The 26869-nt window shown below is 37.0% G+C and overlaps 1 protein-coding gene across 3 annotated transcripts in view; it reads right to left on the bottom strand.

Moving 5' to 3' along the window:
* LOC121737333 (CREB-regulated transcription coactivator 1) overlaps positions 1 to 26799 on the bottom strand; it is a 35561-nt gene extending 8762 nt beyond the window's left edge. Inside the window, exons 1-8 of one of the 3 annotated variants that reach the window (XM_042128987.1) lie at positions 26615 to 26799; positions 22338 to 22507; positions 19590 to 19780; positions 9228 to 9327; positions 5511 to 5661; positions 4549 to 4710; positions 2003 to 2047; positions 263 to 364 (exon numbers count right to left, since the gene is read on the bottom strand). In XM_042128987.1, the coding sequence (XP_041984921.1) occupies positions 263 to 364; positions 2003 to 2047; positions 4549 to 4710; positions 5511 to 5661; positions 9228 to 9327; positions 19590 to 19780; positions 22338 to 22507; positions 26615 to 26728 (1035 nt within the window). In that variant the 5' untranslated portion in view covers positions 26729 to 26799. The remainder of the gene's footprint in view (positions 1 to 262; positions 365 to 2002; positions 2048 to 4548; positions 4711 to 5510; positions 5662 to 9227; positions 9328 to 19589; positions 19781 to 22337; positions 22508 to 26614) is intronic. The other 2 variants (XM_042128988.1, XM_042128989.1) reach the window with 2 other exon arrangements.
* Positions 26800 to 26869: the final 70 nt, after the last annotated feature.

The following is a 26869-nucleotide window of genomic DNA, read 5'->3' as shown; positions in this document are numbered from 1 at the left end:
TACGGCTAGGGTACGAAGTAGGGTTCATCCATAAAGTATGTTACACTTAAAGAATATAAAGGAATGGGTTTGACGAAGTATGACATGGTGTGATAAGGAGGTGGGAGGAGTCCTAAGTTTTTTAAATATTGAAGTGGTATACAATTTTAGATGTAAAGTGAATCGGGGCCCCCAATATGCCGATCCCTTTCCAAGTTTATTACACCTTTAAAGGATACGAAGTTCACCGTCTAATAATAATCAATAATATATGTAAACTTACCGTGGGCGAAGGTATGTTGATGTTGGACGTGGATGAGTATTGTGAGGGCGGACTGCACGGCTGGTACGACGACATCCACGTGTGGTCCAGCGGGGACATGTTCTGAAATTCGTATTGCTAGTTTTAATACTTGCTATGTTTGTCCTTGTCTCGTTGTAAGTGCTAGACAAGGACAACACAAAACATTAGTAAGACCTACAGAGCGATTCACGATTCCCGTTCGACACGGATTCGGAAACTTTACCGAGCGGTCATTGGTCATTGCCGAGTGCGGCGAGCGTTTATTGGATGTTGCGCGATGAAGTTTCCGAATCCGAGTCGAATTGTGAATCAGGGCCCGTACCACGAAACTGTTTTGAGACTCTAAACAATTGTACGAGAATGTTGCGTCCTTCTCTAACAAACGTGAAATGACGTTATTAGAGCAGGACGCGGCATTCTCGTCCGATTGCTTCAGTCTCAAAACAGTTTCGTAGTAGGCCTTCAGGGCCCATGATGGAAAAACAGGGTAAAGGCGAGACTGCATTAAAGCGCTTTTCCAGTCTTTAGGCGACAGCGCAGTGGAGCCACGCGGCACTTTACATTCCATAGTATTGACGTTTCATGCCACGTGTCTCATAAGATATCATACAATGAATAATTGGACGTGACAACACAGCGTAGTGTCGCCTATTGCCTTACCTTAAGCGATTGCGCAATATACAGCAAACGCAATTATCGTATACGAGTGATTGTTTGCTTGTAATTGTCCTTCATGGATCCTCGTTTAAAGTACGGTCGCGGAACAAGTAAAAATTCGCACAAAGACACGTCACTTATCTCTTTCACTCGCGCATGTGTGCTCTATAGTTCATCTCTTTTTCATGTATAAGTATGTGAAAGAAAAAGTTTTGTCAATGGATGAATTTCTATGTACTCGTCGACCAGACTTACATAGATAAATATCGACATCTGACATAAAGATAAATATCGACATCTGACATCACAATCGATGTGTCTCGTTTTAATAACCAGCGTTTTTTTTCTCAAATATTTAAGAACTAAGGAAACAATCTAACGCTTTTGAAATTAAAACAAGACACATAATATAGAAAATCATTATAATAGATTTGAAACCATTTCATGCTGTTAGATTTTGAAAGCATCGAATATGTTAGTATCAAAGCATTTGGTTATTATGTGCAGTGAAAATATAGTAAGTAATAAAAACATTATAATATGCGAAACATAGTATGTGATTAAAAATATTTAAAAAAGTAAAAAAATGCTTTCAATGCAGCTATAAACCGTTTTTCTTCTGAAATATTTTTTCTGATTTTTAAACATAGTTTAATAAAAAGCTGAAAATATTTATAGTAAGTTGTCGTACCAATAATTATTTATTAGGCAATAACAAGCGGATTTGTAATAACTTTTGTGAAAATTATTATTTTTGTTTACAAAACGAGGGTAAGATCATTTTAATAATATACATAAATTGAGCACCTATTATATAATAAAAAGGTCACTTAGCTTCCATCGAAGATTCCAACAAATTAGATTTATGTGAAGAAAGAAATTGATAACAATTAATATAATACCAATCGTTTTCAATGCAATATGCAATAAAATGTTAGAGGTTCAAAAGCCGAATCATGCAGTTAAATCGAAAAAATCTCTGATCATAAAGCGTTAAAATATTTACATTTTCATTATCGAAAGCTTTAAGCAATCTGAAAATATTAAATCGTTAAGACGAACCTTATGATGTGGGTAATTATTTGTGTTTGGTACAGATAAGTGATTCTGAAATAAACAAAAAAATGAATTCGTGTTGGAAGCAAATAAACAACAACAAAACTAGAACAAAAACTGAACTGTTAAAACATTTAGTCACATTCTGACGTCACTACTTGAAGCTCACTTTTATGCTGCTAAGTTTACATTTCACCAAAGTTTCACGCAACCGGTTCTAAATGTCATGCCATCTCTTTCATTGACACGAAGAACGAGCGAGATGACACAACGCTGCCAGGCTTTGGTGAAATTGGAACTAAATCGAATAGTAAAAGACCCGTAAGAACATATCGCGAGTGATGTGGATTTGATTAAAAATTATCGCACATTTATCAGCACGGACGTGCCGTACGCGCCGCATTTTAGAATACGTTGTATGATATGATGTGAACATCCGCACATCCGAACGCACTGTACGCGCCGCATTTCGTGTACCTACTATGCGGTCCGTGCGACGCGTATGGTGCTAACAAATGTGGGATCAGCTTTAATTCACAACATACTACAATGTTTTTCAAAACCTCAACTAACGCTGCCTTCTCACAAAGAGGCACTTCTTAGCTCTGTTTACTTTAGTATAACGATATTAAGTTTTTTATTCTAATAATTTGTGTAAGTATATCAAAATATAATAATATAATAAGTTCGTAATATTATATTACTAGCTATTTGACCAAGCTTAGCTCGGTATTCGATAAAACACGAATAAAATGACATTTTCTAAAAATGATTCTTAGCTAGATCGATTTATCGCCCGCGAATCACCATATATACTAAATTTCATGAAAATCGTTGGAGCCGATTCCGAGATTACAATTATATATATGTCGCAACCGACTGGTTTAAATAGCCATTCAATCAAACAGCTAGCCCTTTGACTGAACAACGCCATTCAATCACACGGCTATACGTCGTTTAGCCGACTTGTTGACTACAACGTTCAACACTACAGCTAGACGACGCTTAGCCAACTGGTTTGTTTTTGTTTTGACGGGGGGGCTGTGCCTCCCGAACACCCCTTTCGGGGGAGGCTGCGTACATCCATTTCATAATCCCGTAATTTTTCCTCGAATATTTGTTGAAATTTTAATTCACTCGTATGTGCCTCCACAATTTTTGTCTCTTTAATAACACTTGTAACTTTTATTAACTACTTTCTTTCCGAAAAACAACCACAAACACCAACAAACACCTGCTAGTGACGCCATATTGTAAATAAAACGTACCTAGCGCCGCAGCGGTGCGCGCTGAACTACTTCAATTAGGCGGCGGCTTTTGAATCAGCTGTAGTGTTGAACGTTTTGAGCGACTAAAATATTCAATATAAAAGCTAGACGTGTGATTGAATAGCGTTGTTCAGTCAAAGGGCTAGCTGTTTGATTGAACGGCTATTTAAACCAGTCGGCTGCGACATATATACTAGAATTGCTCGTTTAAAGATATAAGATAATAAGTTCGGAAATTTTGATACATGTCTATACGGGTCTTTTACATTCACACACCTAAACTACTAAACATATTTTAGTAACAAACTAAACTTATTATTATTAACAATTTAATTTTCAATTTGTCATTTCTTCGACATAATATATATTTTTTAAAATCGTGAAGTGATTTTAATCAAAATCTAATAACAGATTTTAATTATATCGGATGCCAAAATATATCATCGAATGTCGGCATTATATTATAGTGAATTAAATTTTGTAATATTATTCTTGTCCCCATAACATTTATTGCGCTTTTTGTGGTACCTATACAAGGTGTAACAAAACTAATAATACTTTAGAGTTTAGGATGTGTATGAGTTCAATGTAAAAGAAGCAGCACTGAAAGAGTAACTTTTTTAGGGTTCCGTACCCAAAGGGTAAAACGGGACCCTATTACTGAGACTTCGATGTCTGTCCATCTCTCCGTCTGTCTCCAGGCTGTAACTCAAGAACCGCTATAGCTAGAATTCTGAAATTTTCAGATTGTGAATATCTGTTGCCGCTATAACAAAAACTCCTAAAAAACAAATAAAATCAATATTTAAGGCTCCCATACAACAAACGTGATTTTTTTAGCCTTTTTTGCTCTATATCAACAATGGAAACAGGTATGAATTTTTCTTCAAAGTCCCTAATTATATGTAAACTTTAATATTTAATAATAGTATTAAATTACGTATTAAAATTAAGTATTAAAATAAAATAAATATTAATTATCCCATACAAAAATACAATTTTTGGCCTAATTTTGCTCTATAATGGTACGGAACACTACGTGCGCGAGTCCGACTCGCACTTGGCCGATTATTTTATCTTTGTATAGGAAATCCTGACCCTCAGGCGCCTGCCCAAACAAATCACAAGAAAATTTGCTCTTTCAGCGCTGCTACATTCACAGTGAACTTTTTACAAGGAACACATACACACCCTAAAGTAATATCACTTTTGTTACAGCCTGTATAATCTCTCCGTATCTAAAACGCCTTCAATGTTATGTCCATATCTAAACACTTTACTAACCTGTGTGTCATAGAGTGTGTGGTCGTGGTGGAGGCCGAGTGGGACGGTGGCGCCGACGGGCGAGCCGGAGCCGGGGGACAGGCCCCCCGTCGCAGGGGACACGCTGCCGCCACCGGGGGACACGCCCCCCGGGGACACGCCACCCGGCGACGTCGGACTTTGCTGGAAGATGGAGGGTTTCGTTGTTTATAAATAAAAAAAAAAACGCCTCATTTATAAAATGGACAAGCAAGGAGAACTTGGCAAACTTGGCGACATAGCGTAGCTACGCAAGTTTGCGTACACGCACGTGACGGTGTACGACCTACAAGCGTTTAGCGAACCGCTATTTAGGCCGCGCGCCCATTGCGACTTTTTGTAGTGATGCAGTCGCGATACTGTCGCATATTAGCATCGATACAGTCGCGATGCAGTCGCTAGCTGTATGGCGTTGCAAATGCGACTAATGCGCGTAAGTAGTGATGCAGTAGTTAAGATGCGAACCGGTCTCAAGACGCGGTTCGGCTCTGTGATTGGTCCAAATTTCGACAGCCAACCAATCACAGAGCCTGAACCGTGTCTTGAGACCGAGATGCATCTTGAGTACTGACTATTTATACCGGCCTAAAAGTCGAGGGCCTAAGTACATGTTTGCGTACCTACTTATTGAGAGTAAATATCTGGGATAGTCAGCGCTTGCGTACGAGCGTAACCGATACGTGTGTGCCTTATCTAGACTGATCAGTGCGTACGTACACGTAAGTTTGTGTACGGGCATGTATCCTGTACAACGTACGTACTTACGTACGCGTGTGCATGTGTACATTAAGTCTTACATATCGGGGCTGATACGGCGGGCTGGCGCGCATGTAGGGCGAGGGGAAGTGCAGCGCAGTAATGTCAATCAGTACGTACGTGTTTGCGTGCGTGTACGCTACTATTTACGTACGATCGTGCATCTACGTGTGTGTGTCAAGTCTTACATATCTGGGCTGGTACGGCGGGCTGGCGCGCATGTAGGGCGAGGGGAAGTGCAGCGCGGTGAGGTCGGGCAGGGAGCCACCGGGCACCTGCAGGTCGCAGCTGAGCCCCGTGCCGCCGCCGCCCCCGCCGTCCCCCCCGCTCTCGTATACACTGGAATAAGGATAAAGCTTGTTTAATAACATTAAGAGCCACTCAATCACGCTTTATTTGGTGAACATATGGTTACAATACGAGTGTAACACCAATTTTTATTGATTAAAATATTAGAAGAGAAATAGAAGATATTAAAAAAAACAGTAAGTATGTAACTAATTAATGACCTAAAAAAGTTAGGTTTTGTCCGCAACTACGTTCACGCAGTAATAATTTTAAAGTAAATTATTATCGCACTGGGCATTTATACTTTTACCATGCCATATTTAATCAAAATCGGTAATCAAAGTGACAGGTAATATGTAAACAGGTAATATGAACAGACATACGTTCGAATTTATAATACACTAGCGACCCGCCCCGGCTTCGCATCGGGTATAAAATATAATATAGCCACTGAAAACATGATTAAAATCGATTCAGCAGTTTTGACTTGTATTCATTATTACTACCCGTGGCCCGCATTGGTCGGTAATATCTTCGAAAATATTCATTTAAATCATATTATGCTGTAAAGGGACATATAGATCTACATTAAATCAACAATGTATTTAAGTTATTTAATTGGATAAGGATTAATGCTTTCTTTATTAAAATTAGCCATTATTTGTCGTAAAAAGAAAATGACAAAAAAATGTTATTGTAGGATATCCCATAAGAGATAGACATATGCCATCGCGGAGTTTTCTGTAGACCTTTTCAATGTGTACAATACTTGGTTACATTATTTTGATAAATCTCGTAGGGTTCAGCCTGCGTTTGCAATGTAAGCGGAAAAAATGTAATTATTTACGACATCACATTAGAAACCCCAACAATAACAGTATTTCCCCACTATTTAATTAATGTTATTATACCTATAACCTTCCTCTTGAATCACTCTATCTATTAAAAAAAACCGCATCAAAATCCGTTGCATAGTTTTAATGATTAAAGGGACATGAGGGAAAAAAGCGACTTTGTTTTATAATAATACTAGCTGACCCGGCAAACGTTGTTTTGCCATATAAATAATTTTAATAATGTGAACAACCCTTATTACTTAGGGGTACGAAAAATAGATGTTGGCCGATTCTCAGACCTATTCAATATGCTCACAAAATTTCATGAGAATCGGTCAAGCCGTTTCGGAGGAGTACGGGAACGAAAATTGTGAAACGAGAATTTTATTTTATAATAATATGTATACTTACTTAGATATAGTTTACTTGAATCTCAATATAATCACTAGTTTGGAGGTATTAAGAATTAAGTAAATAAAACTAAGTAAGAATTATTAATACACGCTATTATAACTTTATTTAAATAATATAGGAAAAAGCTAATAATAATCCATTCATTAGTCATTCAATCTGAAATTAGGTCATTGATATTTAATGAGTCATATTTTTGAATGACTGTATATTTGGTCCTTATTCAGTTAGCATGCGGCCTAGATCCTAGTGACCAGGGCCGGACTGTAAGTTTACTGAGTTCTGGGCTAATACTACTAAAGGTTTATAATCTTTGACCCGTCCGTCGTGGAAAAACGAGACATGTCTCGGTCACCGGTGACCGTATGGGGCTTGATGAATTAACTGTCAGTTAGAAGTACCAAAACCTAATTGTAGACTTGAATTAAATGGGTTTGATTGAATGTAGGCTGCAAACAGCAAACCATACGTTTAATTTCATAAAATTACATATAAATAAAGGTCCGTGCATCGCGACAGTCGTAAGTCTGTCAAAGTAAGAAACGGTGCCATACATTTTCATACAATGACTATTGTCGCGAGCGGCCGACGACAGTCGTAAGTCGCGCGCGGCTTACGACTGTCGCGATGCACGGAATTGTACCTTAATTCTTTCGCACTATCGTCAATTTTTAGGGTTCCATAGCCAAATGGCAAAAACGGAACCCTTATAGATTCGTCATGTCTGTCTGTCTGTCCGTCCGTATGTCACAGCCACTTTTCTCCGAAACCATAAGAGCTATACTATTGAAACTTGGTAAGTAGATGTAGTCTGTGAACCGCTTTAAGATTTTGATACAAAAATGGAAAAATAATAAAAAATTTTAGGGGTCCCCATAGATACAACTGAAACAAAAAAAAATTTTTTCATCTAATCTATGCGTGTGGGGTATCTATGGATAGGTCTTCAAAAATCATATTGAGGTTTCTAATATAATTTTTTTCAACCTGAATAGTTTGCGAGAGACACTCTTCCAAAGTGGTAAAATGTGTGTCCCCCCCCCCCCCCTCTAACTTCTAAAGTAGGGGCATGATAAGTCTAAAAAAATATGTGATGTACATTACTACAAAAACTACCAACGAAAATTTGTTCGAACGAGATCTAGCCAGTAGTTTTTTTTTATACGTCATAAATGGTAAACCTTAATTTAACTTTCATTAAATCAACTGAAATATGGAAATAAATCAAAAACCTCTTAAGGCGAGGATAAACCCCAATTTGTTATTCCGTGACTCCCGGTTTACCTAGTTCCAATATAATAACGAAGTGTTAAAAAATATGAGATATAAAGCACAATATTCAAAATACCTTAAACCATAAACATTTTAATAAAACGTAATACTTTGGCTGTAATTAATTTATAAACTTACCTCGGAAAAAACTCTATTTCATCGAAATATAAGTATTAACTAGGATAATTGTACATTTTATTTGAATAAATTGTTAGTAAATCTATATTAAAAATTCTTTAACCGAACAATCTTGTTTCTTAATATTTATTTCCAAAGATATTTAAAAAAAACATGAAAAATAGAGAAGATTCGCCCGAGAACCTATAGTTTTATGCTAAGCTAAAATGAATCTTATTGCGATGCGTATACGCTTGGTCTTTGGTTGTGTGCAAGGTTATCGTTTTTGATTGAGATTAATCCCTGCCTTAAGAGGATTCCACACCGCCGTTTTTCCATACAAACGCTGTCCCCTGTTTCCTCCCTGGATAATGCCGGTAGAGTTATGATTTTTTTCCTGAATATCTATGGCCACTATTAGCATGTCCCTATGTTTTCTTTTTTTTCATAATTTTATTATTAAAAAAGATAAGAACGTCCAAAAACCCAAAAAAATGGCGAAATTGATTTTCCTCTGTGTTTAAACCCCATAAAATAAAACTGGCTAAAATATACAAAAAAAAAAAAAAAAACATAGGAACACAGCTCAAGCCTTGCTTTAATTCTTAATGAAAAAAGTACTAAAATCAGTTAAGGTTTGGAGCAGGAATCAGCGGACAACGAATCGAAGATTTTCTGTTCTTTTATTAGAACTTTTGTCGTATTGTCTCTATCGCGCTCTGCGGTGAGAGAATACATTTTCAAATACCTATTTTCAATTTCTCTCGCCCCTGGTTTATCCTCTTAATTTCATAAAAATAAACCTTATTGCTGCTGCGGAACCCTTCAAGGGCGAGTCCAACTTGCACTTGGCCGGTTTTTTACTTTGGCTTGACTTAGCTGACGGTACCTTGACATCACGTGGGTCTGAGCTCTAGCCCAATTAAAGCCATACAGTAGATCCGGCTCTGCCTGTGACGTCATAAGATAATAAACACTCACTTGTTGTTGTTGGGTATTCGAGGAATTTCGCACGACGACCGCGGACGATTCGTCGGGTTCATGCCCAGTGTTGCCAGCACGTCTAAGTGAATGTTTCCAGCTGAAAAAATATGATAAAAAGATTAAAAAAAAAACTACACAGTAGGATATTACACTACAAAATGTGACAATGATTGATTTCTTGGGTTCCATACTGAAATAGGTAGGCTAGTACGTATATTTCACTATCCGTCCGTCTATCCGACTTTTACGAGTCTCCCATTATGTCCAAGCTGCACGGTTAAGAAACCGTGATAGCCACAGAGATAGAACAGTTGACAAAAAGAGGGTGCCATAATATGGCAACAATCTGTAGATCTTTTAGATATTTTGGTTAATTTTTCATTTCTACTTTTTATGGTAAACTGTTAAGTAAAACCATAGGTATCTACCGTACCCAAAGGGTAAAAAATTCCAAAATTTACGGTCTATTACACTGAAATTTGCTATCCGTCTGTCCGACTGTCATAATACATGATAGCTACAGTTATTAATTTCACAGATGACGTATTTCAAATTTTTTCTGTTGCCATTATAACAGCAAATTCTAAAGATAGATACTCGTACAATAAACAGGTTTTAAGCTATTTTGTACGTAAGTTTTATGTTATTTATAACTATAAATAAAGCTATAAGAAATAGAAACATATAATCATGTTTTAACTATGTTCATCTAGGACATAAAAGATAATTGATTCAAGTTAAAGTCTTAACTCAAGGCAAAACTAACTTGGTAAGATTAAACTTCGCTAGCAAAATATACTAATGTCAAATCCCATACATTTTGTGGCGTTAGCGTTTACGATAATCGCTTGCTGCTTGTCTAGGCCCTCGGATGTCACACGTAGAGCTCCACAAACTTAGAATACTGCGTATTCTAAGTACACGAGGCACTACTAAGAACCTATGGTTTCATCCATCAGAGAGTAAGTTAGGGAGCGTCCACAAATTACGCGAGGTGTTTAGGGGGGGGGGAGGCAGGGGGAGAAGGGGGGGTCGAGTCAAATCTCATCTAATCTCACGTTGGAGAGAGGGGCGGGGGGGGGGGGGCTCGGCAAATCTCACGTAATTTTTTTCTCAACAAAATAATACTATTTTGGTCCATTTCATCCAGATTGTACGTATGCTTAAGTTTTAATCGTAAGCGTAATCGTGATACGAATAAGATCATTGGCTGGTTTTATCGTTAAGCGTTTCGGCAGCGCCGTTGGAGCGCGCGCGTTCGAGGATGTATGGGGGTAGTAGTAGAGTTTCATGGTAGAGCGCGCTGTTCAGCGCTTGAGCAGCGCGCTCGACTATAAAACGCAACTACTACCCCCATACATCTTCAAACGTGCGGCTTCAAACGCGCGGCGCTGCCGAAACGCTTAACGATAAAACCAGCGATTCACAAGCTTCAAACCACCGATTTCAAACGGAAAATCTACTGACTGTCAAACCAAACGTTTACGTAAGAAACCCACACTTTGAAAAATTTCACATGAGATTGGGGGGTTTGAATAAAATGTCACGAAATGTCACCCGGGGGGAGGGGGGGTCATTAAATTTAAAAAAAACACCTCACGTAATTTGTGGACGCTCCCTTATGTCTTATCCTTCTGGGATCCAGGTCGAGTTTAATGATGATTAAATTTCAATTTAATGAAGAGTTTGACAGATAGTGTATTTTTTTTTATGAAAGAAGGGGGCAAACGAGCAAACGGGTCACCTGATGGAAAGCAACTTCCGTCGCCCATGGACACTCGCAGCATCAGAAGAGCTGCAGGTGCGTTGCCGGCCTTTTAAGAGGGAATAGGGTAATAGGGGAGGGTAGGGATGGAAAGGGAAAGGAATAGGGGAGGATAGGAAAGGGAATTGGGCCTCCGGTAAACTCACTCACTCAGCGAAACACAGCGCAAGCGCTGTTTCACGCCGGTTTTCTGTGAGAACGTGGTATTTCTCCGGTCGAGCCGGCCCATTCGTGCCGAAGCATGGCTCTCCCACGTATAAACGTGTATGGGGCTAATGTCAAAGTATTTATTTTCGTCTCTGAGTGCGGCAGTAAACAACTTAAAGTTAAGTAATAATTATATCTCGCTGAGTACGGCCGTTAATGCCTAAGGAATAGATGAAGAACAAACAGGACAAACTTATCCATGTCATCGTCTGTCAAATGGCTTTTCCAATGCATAAGACAAAGTCATAATATGTTTTAATCTTGTACTTCGTTCATTATTAAGGCCATAAAGGTTTAGAATTCACAATAAAATATTCAACTAACGGTCTTACAATTTTTTCGTTCAGTTTTTGCGTTGAATAGCAAATAAGTTCATTATTAAGCCGTTTGACGTCATAGGAGCTGTTTTAGCACCATTATGAATGTAAAAATTTATTTCACGTCTACTATCCGAAACAAAGTTAACATTTTTATAGATGACTGTTTGAATGTATTTTAGAATTTGTAATTGTTGTTTAAAAAATCGGTCAAGCGCGAGTTGGACTCGCCCATAAAGGGTTCCGCAGCAGCAATAAGGTTTATTTTTATGAAATTAAAAGGTTTATGATCTATTTTTATATTTCAGTTGATTTAATAAAAGTTAAATTAAGGTTTACCATTTATGACATATAAAAAAAAACTACTTGATAGATCTCGTTCAAACCAATTTTCGTTGGTAGTTTTTATAGTAATGTACATTCTATATTTTCTAGACTTATCAATTATCATGTACTTACTTTAGAAGTTAGAGGGGGGGAGACACACACATTTTACCACTTTGGAAGAGTCTCTCTCGCAAACTATTCAAGTTAGAAAAAAATGATATTAGAAACTTAAATTAAATATGATATTTGAAGACCTATCCTATAGATACCCTACACGCATAGGTAAATTTTTCTATTTTTAGGGTACCAGTCAACAAGGAACCCTTATAGTTTCGGGCTGCACATATTAATGATGCCGACGAAATGGTACATGAAATCTTAAAAAAAATATATTTTTTATGGTACTTTCCCTACACATCAAGCGGGGATGAATTTTTTTTTCGCGTCACCCCATCGTGTGGGGTGTCGTTGGATAGGTTTTTTAAAAATGTTATGAGTATTCATAGATAATTTTCCGATTTAAGGATCCGTTTGTGAAATGTTAAGTTTTAAAGTGGAAAAATCGTTAGAGTCCAGTATTCCCCCCTTCGACCAGCTTCTGTAAATGTGAAAAAATTCACGAGGGTAGGAAATATGCTGAATTTTAAAGGAAAACTATCACAGCTAAGAAAACTATAAAGTTTTCTTAGCTGTCATTTTTTAAGTTGATCGACTATAACTCAAAAACTTATAAAAGTTTTTGAGTTATAGTCGATCAACTAAAAAAATGTATTCGGCGAAGTATAAAGGAACTTTTCGTTCAAATTCCTTTGAACGTAACTGAGATGATGTTGTTAGTAGTGTAAAAGACGTTATAAATGTACATTCATTGCAACCATACAAAAATTATCAAAAACTAGAGGTACTACGGAACCCTATATTGCGCGTGGCCCGACACGCACTTGGCCGGTTTTTATTATATCAAAATCAAGTTTCAAAAGAGAATAGACTATAATTTATAGCTCTTATAGTTTCGGAGAAAAGTGACTGTGACATACGAACGGACAGACAGACAGACATGACGAATCTATAAGGGTTCCGTTTTTGGCATTTGGCTACGGAACCCTAAAAAAGGAAGAAACTTTTTTTTCTTTTATCAAAATAATATAGTAGTCGGGAGTCCCAGAACATTTTTTTTTTGATACTAACAAGCTAATTTTTGTGAGTAGCTTCATTTTGATAAGACAAACAACAAATAATATGAATTCCTTTCTATCACTGTTAGCTACCACTTTCAAGATTTTTCGCAGAAAAAAATGTTGTTTGTCTTCTCAAAATGAAGCTACTCACAAAAAATTAGCTTGATAGTAATAAAAAAAAATGTTCTAGGGCGCCCTGACTATAGAGTCCTTTGCAAGAAATCTGATTTCGCATTCTTTTTTGAGGCTTTTAACACTAAGTGTTGATGTCAGCCGATTTTGCATTGAAAAACCACTTTCCGTTCAATCTTACCTAAACACACTAAGTGTCTAAACTCTTAAACACACTAGGCCGAAGTTACGCGGCGTAAATTCCGCATAATTACGTCCGCAATGTCAAACGCATTTTCGCATACAAAATACGGACGGAACGCGACGGAATAGTGTGTCGTCGGTAATTTAAAATATATTGCGGGCGTAATCATGCGGAATTTACGCCGCGTAACTTCGGCCTAGTGTGTTCAGACACTACTTATAAAAACGGCGTAGACATTTTAGAGTTTAGACTAACACTTTTTTGTACCGATAGTTTTCTCAAAATTGTCAATGATGTGAGTACTCCGAAACATAATACAGGAAACTAATTAATATAACGTCATTCCATACGCAAGTATGTACTAAAATGAACTGTAAAATTTTGTTTTTCTTTTTTGTATGCCGCGTAACCGATCGTATGCTGCTACCACGCTGCTACATATTTTTGTTTCATAAAACATAATACTTTTTATGACTGCGACATTTTGCAGTTTTTAGGGTTGTGTACCCAAAGAGTAAAAACGGAACCCTATTACTAAGACTCTGTCTGTCCGTCTGTCCATCCGTTTGTCCGTCCGTCCGTCCGTCTGTCTGTCTCCAGGCTGTATCTCATGAACCGCTATAGCTAGACATCTGAAATTTTTACAGATTGTGTATTTCTGTTGCCGCTATAACAACAAATACTAAAAACAAAATAAAATTGATATTTAAGGGGGGCCCCCATACAACAAACGTGATTTTTTTGTAATTTTTTGCTCGATATCAGTAATGACAACAGGTAGGCACTTGAAATTTTCATAAAGTCCTAAATTATATGTGTACTTTAATAATTAAGTACCTGGATGACCGAGCTTTGCTCGGTATAGCAAACACTCATTGACTTCGTGTTACTTAACAACGCCATCTGCTGGAATAGCTTTAGCTGTCGTTGTGTCGTTAAAGCAATTAGTTGCTCACAAAATATTATTTTTATTCGCCCATAGATGTTAATTAATAATAAAATAAATATTTAAGGATTCAAAAAACATAATTTTTGGTCTATTTTGCTCTATAATGGTACGGAATCCTACGTGCGCGAGTCCGACTCGCACTTGGCTTATTTTTATTATTGTGTGACGTTATACGATGAGGTTTTTCTCTTTCACGACATCTGACAGAAATTGGATAAGTACAACAATTGTTAATATTGATACAGAGCTCTGCCTGAAGGCCATATTCTCATGATTCGAATGTCGCTTCGAGAGCAGCCTGTCTCAATCGTGTGAACACATGCCGTCTCTCTCTCAAGTGTTACACATGTTTTAGAAATAAAAGATACTAGATGTCCCGCGCGGCTTCGCCCGCGTAAATTAGGAATTTTACAGAAACCGTACATTGTCCCATAAAAAATAGCTTATGTCCCTAGTCCTTTCACTTGGTCTACTCTATATCTGTGCCAAATATTGCCATAAAATTGCTCCAGTAGTTCGTAATTTCTAATATTTCCCGCGCTTTTCCCGCATTTTCCTGAGTTTCTTCGGTCGCATTAGCCTTAACGTGATAATATATTAATATAGTCTTACTCGATAAATGATCTATCTAACACTGAGATAAGTTTTTAAATCGGACCTGTAGTTCCTGAGATTGACGCGTTCAAGCAAACATACTTTTCAGGTTTATAATATTAGGTATTTTTTAAATTATCGCTTGAAAAACTCGAGACTCGATCAAAAGACTATGAAATGGTATAATATGGTAGTGATGATGATGATGATGATGATGAATGTAATTTGCAAAGTAGCATATGCTTACCGTATAAGCTATATTATTGTAAAGTTTCATTAAAATCCGTTCAGTAGTTTTTGCGTGAAAGAGTAACAAACATCCATACATCCAAACAAACTTTCGCCTTTATAATATAATATTAGTAGGATGGGGGCGTGGCACGCGCAGGCGCGGTTGCAGCCTGAAGTTTTGGAGGGGGTCACTCACTAGTCACTACACTAAAAATTTATCGCTGTAGGATAACTAGAAATTTCCTTTTATTATTTGGCAAGATTTTGAGATTTTTCAATTTGACCTTAGATTTGGGGGGGGGGGTCATGTCCCCTGTGACCCCCCCTTCTTCGGACCGCGCCTGGGCACGCGTCACCAAATCCTACGCAATAAGGGTGTTCGGTTATTCATTTGCCACCGGATGGAGCTATGTAGCCGTAAGGTCTTTCGTATCAAATAGACATACTATGACAGCTATATGACAGCGATTTGACACGATACGCTACATAGTGGCATCTGGTGGCGTGTGTATAAAAGTTTCAGGTCGCATACGATGTAACCACACGGCTAAGTAGAGTTCGTAACCAATTAGAGGCTTACTAGATTCAAGCGTGCGTGTGCTATTCAGATTTTATTGTGAATGTAGTGAGTTGTAGTTGTGTGAGTAGCTGACATAAACATCGGCTAAATCAGCGCGATCAAAGCAATGAGAATAGATGCTCGTAGTGGCATGTCGGGAATTCTTAATCCATTTTTTGGTTGCTTTGATTTTTTGGGCCTTTTTTGCTATATATCAATAATGGCAACAGGTAGGTACTTACTTGATTTTTTCTCAAAGTTCTTAATTATATATTGTGTACTATAATATTTAATTTGAATAAAAAATTAGGGGGGCTCCCATACAAAAAACACAATTTTGGCCTAATTTTGCTCTATGGACTATGATGGTACGGAACCCTTCGTGCGCGAGTCTGACTCGCACTTGTCCGATTATCATAACGATCCCTACTCACACAAAACCACCAGATGACGCTTCGCTCGAAGCAAAGGAAACATGAAAAACTCCCAACGCGAACAAAATGCAAAGTAATAATAATACTAATAATACTCCGCACACCGATTTCGGTGACGGTGGCCAGTTTCATTGAAACCAGGCCAGGTACGCAGGAGTAATTTTATAGTGCTCAAGTGTGTGCGCAGTTCACAAGAGCACTTTCTATTAATTCACTCTCATAAACATAACCCAGTGGGACGGACGACCGACACGACTGGCGAGAGATCAGGCGCAGGACCGACTTTTTACATGCCTAACATGCCCATCCGACGCATGTACCATCTAATTACTTGTCAGACAATCAGGTGATCAGCCTGCATTGTCATAACCAAACTTGGAAATAACATGTTTACAACGCGGGAATCGAACCCACGACCTCCAAGTCGAGAGCCACGCTCTTAACCACTAGACCACGGAGGCGTTAAAAAAAATGCAAAGTAAAGTGTGTACAGTCAACAGTGTAAGTAGACCAAAACAGTCTGTAATTTATTGAGCGTGGAAGAAACTTATTTATCATATAGAGCGTGCTTTTACTTCCAGTCTATTCTTGCAAACTTATTTGCAACTTTACGACTATTTTAATATACGCAAGTCACTAAACATGGACACATTGTGAATTGAAGACGTGAGTGGACGTTACTAACAGTAAAAAATGCCGTTTTTTAGGGTTCCTTACCCAAAGGGTGAAAACGGGACCCTATTCATGAGACTTCGATGTCTGTCTGTCCGTCTGTCTGTCTCCAGGCTGTATCTCAAGAACCGCTATAGTTATATATAGTTCTGAAATTTTCACAGATTGTGTATATCTGTTGCCGCTATAACAACAAATAAGTACTAAAAATAAAATCAATATTTAAAGGGGCTCCCATACAACAAACATGATTTTTTTGGCCTTTTTGCTCGATATCAATAATGGCAACAGGTAGGCACTTGATATTTACACAAAGGCCTTAATTATATGCCTACTTTAATATTTAAGAATAATATTAGAATAAAATAAAAAATTAAGGGGGGCAAATAAAAAACACAATTTTTCGCCTATTTTTCCTCTATAACGGTACGGAACCCTTCGTGCGCGAGTCTGACTCGCACTTGGCCAATTTTTTTACATAAATGGAGGCTTTAGGGCCAAAAAAAATGATTTGAAATAAAAAATGTGCATGTGTGTAGCAGATACATTAGTCAGGCGATGAAGTAGATTAAACATGTAACATAATAATATGTAATAGGGACGAAACATGTTAACAACCTCCTAATGAATAATAACGAAAACATATTAATTAATCCAGTTTGAACTTTAACTTCCAAGAAGAGAGCGTATTCCAAAAGGCCGGAAACGCACCTCATCTTCCGATGTTGCAAGTGTCCACGGGCGACGGTAGTTGCTTTTCATCAGGTGAACAGTTTGCTCGTTTGGCATTATCTTAGCAGGCGGGATTAAAATAATTTTTGTAATCATTGGTTTTCGATAACTTCCGTATAATAAACAACAATACCTAGTTCTTTTCTTACATCTATACATAAATCAGAAATAAAACAATTTATACGATTGTTAGTGGGCAATTAAAAATGAAGGTTCGATCACGCAGGTAAAAACATACAATTCCATCAATACCTACTAATATTATTAAATATGCGAAAGTGTGCCTGTCTGTCTGTTTGTTACCTCTTCACGCCCAAGCCGCTGAACCGATTTTGCTGAAATTTGGCACGTAGATATATATGAGTCTGGGAAAGGACATAGGATACTTTTTATCTCGGAAAATTGCTCGTTTAAAGATATAAGATTAGTTTTAAGTAGTGATGGTCTAAACCAAGGCAAGTTTTATAGCTATACAAATTGTGACGTAAAGTAGGAAGAATAGATTTGTATCTGGTTTCATAGTTTAGACCATCGATACATATTTTGTAAAGCCATATATTTATGAAAGACTTCGATGCGTAGATGGTCATTGCCCTAACTACGTCGTTTAATTAAAAAATATACACGTAATTATATGAGAGAAATAAACTCATTTTACAAATTACACCAAGGATTCTATTTTAGAAATGATTTGCATTTCGTTTTCATACCTTATGTCGTTTCTTATGTTAATAACTTTCACCCCTCGAACGCCGCTACAAGCGATAAGCGACGCGACTGCGGTAGCGGCAGTAGGTACTCCAGACTGGAGGGAAGTTTGGCTTTACATGACCGCCGTAGAAATGTGTCTTGTCCACACGACTAATAAATTTTAACTAATTTTACTTAAATTTAAGTATTATTTTTGTATAAAATATTATTATCATCTTCCAAGAATAGTCTACATCTATATTAGCAGATTGTATGAACAAGTAAGAATTTGCATACATTTATCTAAACGTAATTTTGTCTGTTCTTTCATAGAAAACCTAATCTTTACACAACGCACTGTAGTCTTTTACACAATATAATTTATTTTATAGTCATTTCGCCACCGCTGCCGCGTACCGCGTTGCCGCGAATCGCGATGTTCGAGGCATGGGCCTAAAGTTCATAGCTTAATTATGTTGTTTCTTATGATAATAACTTTAAGGTTCGTACGCAGCCTCGACCACGGCCGTGATCGCCTGACTTGTGTAAACAAACAATCATTATACAGTTTATATGAGTCTATTATCATATTATTGTTAATCGTGTGGTTAAATTTCTTGAGTTTGATATAGTTTTGTTAACACCTAACCACGTAATACTAATTCATAAATCATAATTCATAAGTTTATTAGTGAAGAGATAACTTTTTTTGTATGAATATAAAATCAGAGATTATGTTTATGAATATTAACTTTATCATTCTGGCGTTTAATTTTTACGAGGACAGAATTTAAAAAGTTGTAATGTCAAAAATTTGACGTATGATTTTATTATTGAGTTTAGACGATGTTATCGTCATCCCTAGAATGAGCATAATCTTAGTGGTGAGAGGTTCATTAACGGGCCTGGGACTCTAGTCTTTAAACCAGGCCAGTTACGCAAGAGTAATTTTATAGTGTTCAAGTGTGTGCGCAGTACACAAGAGCACTCTCTATTCCTTTTCTCGCATAACCCAGTGAGACGGAAGACCGACACGACTAGCGAGATATCAGGCGCAGGACCGACTTTTTACATACCCATCCGACTCGTGGGTAGTCTTTAAAAACACGGTGGTACTCATGAAGATTATGGTGGCACCCACGTGGTGGTGGTACTCACTATGGTGTTGGTGCTCACCGCGGCGGTGGTGGTAGTGGCACGGTCGCCCATGGACACTCGAAACATTTGAAGCTGCAGGTACGTTGCCAGCCTTTTAAGAGGGAATACGCTCTCTTCTTGAAGGTTTGTGGCCCAGAAATACGGCAGAAAGTTACGCAAAAACGCACGGTGGAAGACTGCTACTCATCAAGCTGATGAGGGTGGTATATTTTTCGCGTGATAGTACTCACCATGGTGTTGGTACTCACCGCGGTGGTGGTAGTGATACTCACCGCGGCGGTGGTTCTGGTGCGGCGCGTGGGGGTGGGCGTGGGAGTGGAGCGGGTGGTGCGGCGACAACTGGCTCGGCTGCTGCTGCTCCCCGCACGACTGATGCAGCGCCGAATCCGAGTTCGTCCGCCGCCAGTTGCTGTCAGGTGGACTGGAACGAAGGGTCAAATATTATATTATAATACTCCCACACCGATTTCGGTGACGGTGGCAGGTTGTAAGTATTGAAACCGCGCCAGTTACGCAGGAGTAATTTTATAGTGCCCAAGTGTGTGCGCAGTACACAAGAGCACTCTCTATTCCTTTACTCTCATTACCCAGTGGGACGGAATACCGACACGACTGACGAGAGGTTAGGCGCAGGGCCGACTTTTTACATGCACATCCGACGTATGGATCATCTTACTTGTCAGACAATCAGGTGATCAGCCTGCATTGTCCTAACCAAACTTGGATATACATAACGTATGTTCCCAACGCGGGACACGAACCCACGACCTCCGAGTCAAGAGCCACGCTCTAAACCACTGGACCAGGGAGGCGTCAAGTATTAATGAACGTTTACATATTCACGCTGCCCACAGGGCTGAGTGTAAATGTCGTATTATACAAGGTGGCTGCCGCTGCCCCACGCGGCAAGTAGAGGGCTGAGTGTAAACACTCACTCGCGTCGTTACTGCCGCAGTATTCAGGGCGATATTGCCGGCAGCGCGAGGAGCAGCGGCAGTGGCTGAATACAAGGAGTATTCAAAACTAAGCGATAATACTTTAGGGTGTTTATGGGTCCCCTATACAGTGTGTAACAAAAATAAGTGATAATACTTTAGGGTGTGTACGTGTTCCTTGTAGAGAGTTCACTGTGAAAGTAGCAGCTCTGAAAGACAACATTTTTTTCACTTTTGTATGGGGAAACTCGTGACGATCGGACCCTTGCCCATACAAGTGAAAAAAAATCGTCTTTAAGAGCTGCTACTTTCACAGTGAACTCTCTACAAGGAACACGTACACACCCTAAAGTATTATCACTTATTTTTGTTACACCCCGTATAGAGTTCGCTGTGTGCCCAACAGGGAAGAATATAAACGACGCGTTAGAGCCATAGATAAAGTATTATAGTGGTTTGAGCGCTTTCCCTGTCATGCGTGTTATCGCCCGCGCGCGGATTTTGTCCGCATGCGGGTGACAACATTTAAAAAAAAAATAAGACCGTCAAAAATATTATAAACCATACCGTATACTCTATACCATAATATAATCGTTATTTTTAGGGTCAAGAAGTTTAAAAACAATTACTTATTCACTAATTTACATACATATCTCACGTAATACGTGTAGTCGAATTAAAATAATGAAATGAATTTGCACGCCAATTCGATCTGAACAGGAGATCCTTATTTCAATTCAAATTGGTCAGTCATTGTGTTAATGTTTAATATGAATGAGATATCCAACGTTGTCACACAATAGAGACAAATTAAGTGCCGACACAATTATAGACGTGGATGAAGTGGGTAACTAATATTTTACAACATTGGAGCAATTACTCATTTTCTCCCTTAACCTTGTAACTTAACTACTGCATCTTCTACATTCTAGCTTATATAGTCTGACTGGTGCGACATGGTCAATACTTAAGGAGAGTATAACTCGGTACCTACTCGATTTTCATTACAAATATGTAATAAAAATAGGTACTTAAGAGGGAACGCTAACACTGTTTTTCCATACAAACGTATTCCCCAAGTTACTCCCTGGACAATGCGTCTAGACAAGTGATTTTTAATACAATATTGGGATCTGTTAAAGCTAGGCATCTACGTTCGGTTTTTTATTAATTTACTAATAAATTAAAAAATATGACCCTTTAAAATCGCAAAAAATGCTCCGTAGACCGTACCCCGTCAATCCACCGACCATGAAACAAATTTGAAAGATCTTTAAGATTAACTAAAAACCTAGAGGCTCACTCTTCCTGAAGATATTTTAAAAAATTAAGAAATTAGATTGGCTCTATTTTGAAGCAGGAATCAGAGGACTAGGTTACCTTGATTATCTGTCTCTATCACAATACACGTGCCGGCGCAGGGTGAAGCGTGACGGCAATAGTTTCTTCGTTTTAATTTTACTGCACCCGCGAATCATGGACACTAAGTAAATTATGCGGCTAGGCAAATAGGCATACCTAGGCGGCTGGCTGCGGCGAGCCCCAAGCCTCAATGTATGCAAAAAATACAAGTATAAAATTGTTACTTCATTCATTCTTCATTCATTCTTCATCATATCTACAATTTTTAGTTACCCACTTCTTCCACTTATGTCTTCAATTGTGTTACGAGGATAAATGTCAGTTCATATTACGTGACGAGGCGATGCATTTTTAATCTCCGACAAAAGAGGGGTGTTATTTGATGCTTGATGTTTGTCTGTCTGTCAGCTGTCTGTCCGTCTGTGTGTGTTTCTGTGAAATGGGTGGGCTCATATTGGTATTTTTTTTGTTTCGAAGCTAATATGATCAAGTATTCCATTGTGGTCATACTAAGCCTTTGGAAGTACGAACTTCTAAAAAAGCGCATCGGCTAAACATCATTAAACAAAGCAAAAGTATTCTGTTTGAACTGAACGGAGTGCAAAATTGAGTTTGTTCTACTTATTTTTTTTTATCTGGGGTTGTTTTTTTTTTTTTTATTTAACGTTATTATATTAGTACCTTAAGTAAGCCGAGCTTCCGTATGGACTAGTGTCATGTTTTCTGTCTGCGGGCCTTCTCATGGGCCCAACTGAGGAGGAGGCACGGCCCCTCTGGACAGGCGAGCGCGGGGCGGGAGAGGTCCCCCCACTCCGACCGCCGAGGTACTGTGTGGCTATCGCATCTTCAGGCTGGTAACAAAAAAATATATAATGTCATTTAAATTTTTTTATAAAATCACTTTTGGCATGGCTGTGCGTGTACAGTTGAAGACAGACCTGATCACTTTGGAACGTTATTGCCCTGTGATAAGCTTGAAAAGATTTTGAATAAAAATTATCTCTGTAGTCTGTAGTCTTCTCTTAGGTGACAAAATTTAGGAAACAATGGGTTACTAACCATTGTTGAAATGATATTACAAAAACATCTGTGTAATTATATTGATGAATAATCTATTAATGAAATAAAAGATTATACTATATTTAGATAATCTTTGTTTATTAAAAATATTTAGTATATAAAATACTTATATGAGCTTAGATGAATGATTGGTCGAGCGCGCGCGCGAGACCAATCATTTATCTACTAAGTATATGAGTGTGAATGCTATCTGTCTATCAGATAGAATAAGTGATGACACTTTAATTCATTAATCTTTGATGTATCTTTTTGTTTTCCTATGATTTAATTAGCTATATATAAAGTTTTGAATTAAATCTTAATGTTAAAATCTTATTTTACAGATGTTCATAAATATTTAACATGCCTTAATTTTAGGTACTTAGTTATGAAAATTTGAATATTTTGTGATTAATTATGAAATACCATACCATAACTAGTAAACAAATTACAATTTTAGTAGGGGACTAGCATTTTTATTAGAAGAGACATTATAATTTCGATTTTCGGACAATTTTAAGAAAAAAAAATATTTACATGTATTTTTTATGATATATCTACAGTAACTTTTGCCACAACATTCAATATGTGGATGTCGCAGTCGACTGGTTAAAAAAGCCATTAAATCAAACAGCTAGCCCTTTGACTGAACAACGCCATTCAATCACATGGCTATACGTCGTTTAGCCGACCTGTTGACTGTAACGTTCAACACTTCAGCTAGATGACGCTTAGCCAACTGATTAAATGGTAAATTAACTATGGCGACCATTAGTTTAGTGCTAATATTATTACACAAGCGTAATGATAACAAGCAGATTAATTATATTCTAGCTCATTTTGAACACAATTATTGCAATAAATACCTTAGTGATGCATTTCATAATCCCGTAATTTCTCCACGAATATTAGTTTAATTTTTGATTCACTTGTATGTGCCTCCATAATTTCTGACTCTTTAATAATACTTGTAACGTATATTTACGAAAAATATCTTAATACAACCTCAAAACACAGGTTAGTTGACGCCATATTGTAAACAAAACGCACCTAGCGCCGCGGCAGGGAGCGCTGAACTAATTCAATCAAACGGCGGCTTTTGAATCAGTTGTAGTGCTGAACGTTTGGGCGACTAAAATATTCTATTAAAAAGCTAGATGTGTGATTGAATGGCGTTGTTTAGTCAAAGGGCTAGATGTTTGATTGAACGGCTATTTAAACCAGTTGGCTGCGACATGGACACAATAAATAGTCATAATTGTATCTCAAATCCTTTTAAAGTTATCATACTTCTGACATAATCTTTATAAAGACATATAAAAATAAAGATGTATAAAAATTATTTACTCTTCCTACAGGTCAGTCAATAAGTTAAAATGAAATTAAATGAATCTTGTTTTTTTTTTCTCACTTACACTTATAGGCACATTATATGCTATAACTAATGTTACAAGACTGCTACTTGCTACTTGCTAAATACTGTTTTGGTACGATCAAACTATGTAACACATATGACAAATATGAATTTTTGGACGTACAATAATTTGTATGACTTTATTTAAAAAGTCACTTAACAGATATTAGGGATAAGGAATAGTGTCACAGTCTGAACGCACCCTAACATGGAACTACTACATACAAATTATAATGCATTTCAAACAGCTACACATTTACTACTACATTTATAAAGACTGTATACAAGCTGACAAAAAGCAACATTTGACACAGCCCTGCCCTTAAATACAAGGCAAACTAGTTAATTAATAAAATAAACAAAAATAGTTTCATGATTGTCACCATACCTGTTTTTTGCTATAAACAAGTTAAATTATTTTAAGATCTTAATGATAAATTGTTTAAGATGATTAAAAGAGAGCAAACTTATAAATGTCACATTATTTAGTAGAATATTCTGGGATTCATAGGAAGTAGGTGGACCTAGAATAAGTGTTGATTGAAATCTGGGGCCGTACCACGAAACTATTTTGAGACTCAATCGTACGAGAATGTTGCGTCCTACTCTAACAATGGTGTAATGACGTTGTTAGAGCAGGACGCTGCATTCTCAACGGTTCATAGTAGGCCTACTGTTCTCTGAGCTTGGTATATACCACCCAATCATTTTTACGGTAGTTTTTGTTGGTATTTTACATGATTATTTAAAGCTTTATATTAGGCTTTCCTTATGTGCTAAATTGATTAGTTTTTTAATTAGTTTTTTAATTTTAATTAATATTAAAAAAATTAAAAACTTCTACTCTATAAATGAATTACTCAACTCAAAAAATGAAATACATTTGTAATTATATTGACTTAATTCTATATAATATAATTCTTCTTTTATTTTAATCATTGTGACCATAATTTAATTAATTTTCGTATATAATTGACCATATTACTATAATTTAATAATTACTATGACATACATTTATTCTAATTATTTCGTATAAACTTGATGTCTTCTCTGTTTTTCTTTCCTATTGTAATTTGTAATAATTAATAATTTTAAACAATGTTTGTACTGACATGTCATCTACGATTTATCACACTACCAATTTGTTATTTTAATTATTACTTGGACGAATGTTGACTTCCAATAATATTTAATGATTAATGTTAATTTTGGACAAATAAGAGTTACTTTAAATTTTTACAATAATTATGTATATTTGCATGCTATTTTATAATATAGCTAAAAGTGTTAGACTATAAGAACATCATTACCACCTACTGTATTACACTTTTAGAGCAAATAAATAAATGAATGAATGAATGAATAAATGAAAGGTTTTTTTAATAATTTTCCATGAATGTCTATTCTTAAAAACTTAACAAAGTAATATTATGTTAACAATATTTAGTTTTTTTGGCTAATTAAATATTTTTATAACCAAGAAATGAAGGTAGACTTTCACTCTTAGATTTTTTTTATAGAGAGTTGACCATGTCACTCTCGTAGAGAGCCACTCTTAGATGATTCCATTCATAAAGTTCTAAAAAAAATCTAAGCGAGACAGGGAAACTGAAAATAAAATTTAAACCTGCAAGTCATAAATTAAAACCTACAAGTACAAGATAACTACTGAAGATGGACTACGCTAGATGTAAGTTGCAAATAATAGAATACAAGCAGATTCCAAAGTTAGGAACCTTCGTAATCTCTGGTTGGGAGGCAGGAGGCGGTGGTGCTGCGACGTTTGGTAGTGAACCACTCCGGAACGTGCCGAGAGCCTGCTGAATTACTATACTCTCTACCTCCGACTCTGGCAATACTTTTACTTTAGCACGTCTCGTATTTGAATTTACCTGTAAAGGCTGTCTGGTAAAATGCTCGCTCTCATTAACACGACTACTTAGATTTGAGGGTTATGTTTATAAGTGGAAATGTTTAAGTTGATAATGTTTACTTTAGTGCGTTGTAAATATTAATAAAATACAAAAACATATTCATAAAATAACAGAAACTCACTTTAAAATGTTATTTGAAACTATCACACACTATTCTTATTAGGATCAATATTTATTTAGACCAGATTTTAAATTGAGAGGCACTAACATGACAGAAACAACATTGTTTTCAACTTAAAACTGTATGTAGCACTTTGGTAGAACACGATAAATAGTTTCTGTTATTTATTGAAACATTTATTTGATAATAGAACAAATAAACAGAAATAATATAGCAAGCAGATATTATGTTGATAATGTTGGAGATACTATAGCCAGCTGACGGCTATTGTGTAGAGTGCAACACAAAAACATAGTTTTGTCGACACTTGCGTATTATTTATATTAATTTAGTCGCAATAGGCACATCAAATTCATTATTGTTTACGTCGGCGAGCACGTTTGACGGCCAGGAAGCTTTTGGCTGGGTAAATAGGCGAGTCGCGACATACCTTGTTGGTTGCGTCGGAAACTTCTCGCATAATCTTTTCAAAGGCGGCCGTTTCCTCGGCCTGCTTTTGATTATGCAGTGCAATTTTTTCACTAAATTTCCTAGGATTCGCCATGATGATCAACAAACATTTATTCTTCTCTTTTTTACATCACAATTTTCTGCGCTCATAGAACCAAAACGCGCCTGTCTAGGCTTGGGACATATCGATATCGATGATATCAAAAATCGATGTTTCCATGCATTATATCTGACA

This window comes from Aricia agestis, chromosome 20, assembly GCF_905147365.1.
Source record: "Aricia agestis chromosome 20, ilAriAges1.1, whole genome shotgun sequence".
Taxonomy (NCBI): domain Eukaryota; kingdom Metazoa; phylum Arthropoda; class Insecta; order Lepidoptera; family Lycaenidae; genus Aricia; species Aricia agestis.
This window is presented reverse-complemented; position numbering and strand designations above follow the sequence as displayed.